The 3250-nt window shown below is 40.6% G+C and overlaps 1 protein-coding gene across 1 annotated transcript; it reads left to right on the top strand.

The window, feature by feature from the left end:
• Positions 1–2455: 2455 nt before the first annotated feature.
• Positions 2456–2815, top strand: LOC133091897 (non-histone chromosomal protein HMG-17-like). Its single transcript, XM_061191079.1, is given in 1 exon segment — positions 2456–2815. A coding segment is annotated over 1 exon segment (270 nt). The 5' UTR covers positions 2456–2545.
• The last annotated feature ends 435 nt before the right edge of the window (positions 2816–3250 follow it).

Raw genomic sequence — 3250 nt, 5'->3', positions numbered from 1 at the left:
CACCGTCATTCTTAAAAGCTCCATGGTATTCCACAGGTATTTGTTTAAACCATGATTTGTTTGAACCATCCTCTACTTAGCAAACACTGACTGGAAAAATTTCCAGAAGTGGAATGCCTGGGCTATGCATCTTTTTTTTTTTTTTTAAGGCTTTGATACATACCACAAATTTGTCTTTTCCTATACTTTTTGGTTTTGTGTCTGGTAGAGCAAGGTCCCTTATCAGTGCCTTCCTTCAGAATTTAATTGACTATCTAAAGCCTTTATTCTTCCTGATGAAATTTTAAATCTTTTAATCAAATTTTGCCCCTCTGTCTCCCCTAAAAATTTTGCTGGGATTTTGATTAATACTGTGTTAAATTTATAGGTTAATTTGGGGGGAATTTTCATCATTACAATATTATGTCTTTCCATCCAGCAATATGGTACACTTCACTAGTCATTCAATTCTGTCAGTAAAATTTCCATATTATTTAGTTTCCATTTAGTTTACTTCTGGATATTTTATATTTTTGTGTTGCTGTTAATAAATATTATCTTTTAAAATATTCTTCTGAAGGCTTTTGCTGGTATATGGGAACACTATTAATTTTAGGATTATTGATTTTGTAATTGGCCACGATACTGAACTCACTTAATGGGTCTAATATTCTTATCTATCCATTCATTCATTCTGTAAATATTCAGGCACTATTCTGGGTCCTGGAAATAAGCAGTAAAAAAAAAAAAAGAAATCTGTTCTCAAGATCTTTACATTCTACTGAGAAGAAATACTAAACAAATAAATATATGACAGGTGGTGATAAGTGCTAAGAAGGTGGGGGAAGCATAGTAAGAGGATGGAAAGTGACCACAAAAAATACTACTTCAGTTAACATGTTCAAATAAGCCCCCTCTGATAGGCTGAAGTTTGAGGAGAGACCTAAAATGATGTTTTTCTTGGGTTTTCCCAGTAGGTATATATACATCATTATACACTTCCCACCCACAGCAGGATTTCCATGCTCCTGGAAGATTGCCTGTCCAGTGGCAGCAACACCAAAGATTTAGTCTATAAAGGACGCTTCTAGGGTTTTCAGTGTTCTGGATTTAAAGAATGGCTCCACAAGTCCTTCCAGCCACAACCCCAATTGGACTTTAGAGGCTCACAGAGTTCAGTGTGCTCCTGGCAAGTCTACTTTCCCTCCCCTCCCAAATCTCAATGGAATCTACCTGCTTCACCAATATAAACTGCCTAAGAGAACAACCCCAAGAGACCACTATTAGAGGCTACAAACCACTTAAAAGAACAATCCCAACAGGCTATAATTTCCTTTTTAAAAAAATGAGAAATAATTGCATCATACCTCAAATGCCTGTTTGCCTCTTTTAACAGGTCAAGTTTATCATATAGATTTTTTTTTTTACATCTTTATTGGAGTATAATTGCTTTACAATGTTTCTGCTGTATAACAAAGTGAATCAGCTATATGTGTACATATATCCCCATATCTCCTCCCTCTTGCGTCTCCCTCCCACCCTCCCTATCCCACCCCTCTAGGTGGTCACAAAGCACCGAGCTGATCTCCCTGTGCTATGCGGCTGCTTCCCACTAGCTATCTATTTTACATTTGGTAGTGTATATATGTCCATGCCACTCTCTCACTTCTTCCCAGCTTACCCTTCCCTCTCCCCGTGTCCTCAAGTCCATTCTCTACGTCTGCGTCTTTATTCCTGTCCTGCCTCTAGGTTCATCGGAACCATTTTTTTTAGATTCCATATATGTATGTGTTAGCATACGGTATTTGTTTTTCTCTTTCTGACTTATTTCACTCTGTATGACAGACTCTAGGTCCATCCACCTCACTACAAATAACTCAATTTCATTCTTTTTATGGCTGAGTAATATTCCATTGTATACATGTGCCACATCTTCTTCATCCATTCCTCTGTTGATGGACACTTAGGTTGCTTCCATGTCCTGGCTATTGTGACTAGCGCTGCAGTGAACATTGTGGTGCATGTCTCTTTTTGAACTCATCATATAGATTCTTAACCCCATAATGCTTTGTTCTAATCTAGCCTAACTTCCCACTTCTCTTAATCTATCCTGACTCTTTCATTGTGCTGTCATGAGTCAAATCCCCTGTTGCCCTTAACAACTCTTCTAACCCTTCCCTTTATCTTCTTACTCTAACCAAAAACCTGGGCGTCTCCTTGTTTCCTTGCAATACTCTCAAGTTGTAGGTGTTTTGTTTTGTTTTGTTTTAAATCCTTCGAGTCCTGCTTGCTCTCCACGGCCAAATCCAAACCTTTCCCCTTCCTTCCAAAATCCTAGTTCCCTTGAGATGCATACCATTACACTACAGCCTGAACCTACCCAGGCTGATTGCCTGCTAAAACAAAAATATCAACATTCTCAATAGAATTTAAACAATACACAGAGTTTCAACACAGAACAGTCCGAGCAGTGTGAAGAAGAGGTGAGAGCGACCCCTGGACCGGCCAAAGCCGCGCGCCACTGCGTCCCCGTGTCCAGCGCCTACGTCCTGCCGCCGTCGCCACCATGCCCAAGAGAAAGGCTGAAGGGGATGCTAAAGGAGATGAAACCAAGGTGAAGGACGAACCACAGAGAAGATCTGCAAGGTCATCTGCTAAACCTGCCTCCAAAGCCAGAGCCCAAGCCTAAAAGGCCCTTGCAAAGAAGGGAGAGAAGGTACCCAAAGGGAAAAAGGGGAAAGCTGATGCAGGCAAGGATGGGAATAACCCTGCAGAAAACGGAGATGCCAAAACAGACCAGGCACAGAAAGCTGAGGGTGCAGGAGATGCCAAGTGAAGTGTGTGCATTCTTGATAACTGTGCGCTTCTGCTGACTGTGCAGTTTGAAGTACTATTTTCTATCAAGTTTTATAAAAATGCAGAATTTTGTTTTACTTTTTTTTTTTAAGCTATGTTGCTAGCATACAGAACACTTCATTGTTGTTTTTGGTGGAAGAGCACATGTCACTAATAGATTGTCCCCGAAGCTGGATTGACGTGGGAAAAAGAACACCTTTCCCGTCTGGTTTTGAGAGACTTCCTCTTGGTTCCCAGGAAGGAGGGGTTCCTTGATGTTGACACACAGTAGCCACCTTGGCACAAATGCCTTGTGGTGTGGAAAAACTAAATTTAGTTTTTATGTCCTCTTCTCCATCTCCACCTTCAGCCTAGACTTGACTCCCTTAAACCCAGAGACCTGTTGGAACCTGACCCCCCAAAATTGGTTACCAGT

This window comes from Eubalaena glacialis, chromosome 5, assembly GCF_028564815.1.
Source record: "Eubalaena glacialis isolate mEubGla1 chromosome 5, mEubGla1.1.hap2.+ XY, whole genome shotgun sequence".
Classification (NCBI taxonomy): domain Eukaryota; kingdom Metazoa; phylum Chordata; class Mammalia; order Artiodactyla; family Balaenidae; genus Eubalaena; species Eubalaena glacialis.
The sequence above is the reverse complement of the archived record's forward strand: the minus strand, read 5'-3'. Positions and strand labels throughout refer to the sequence as shown.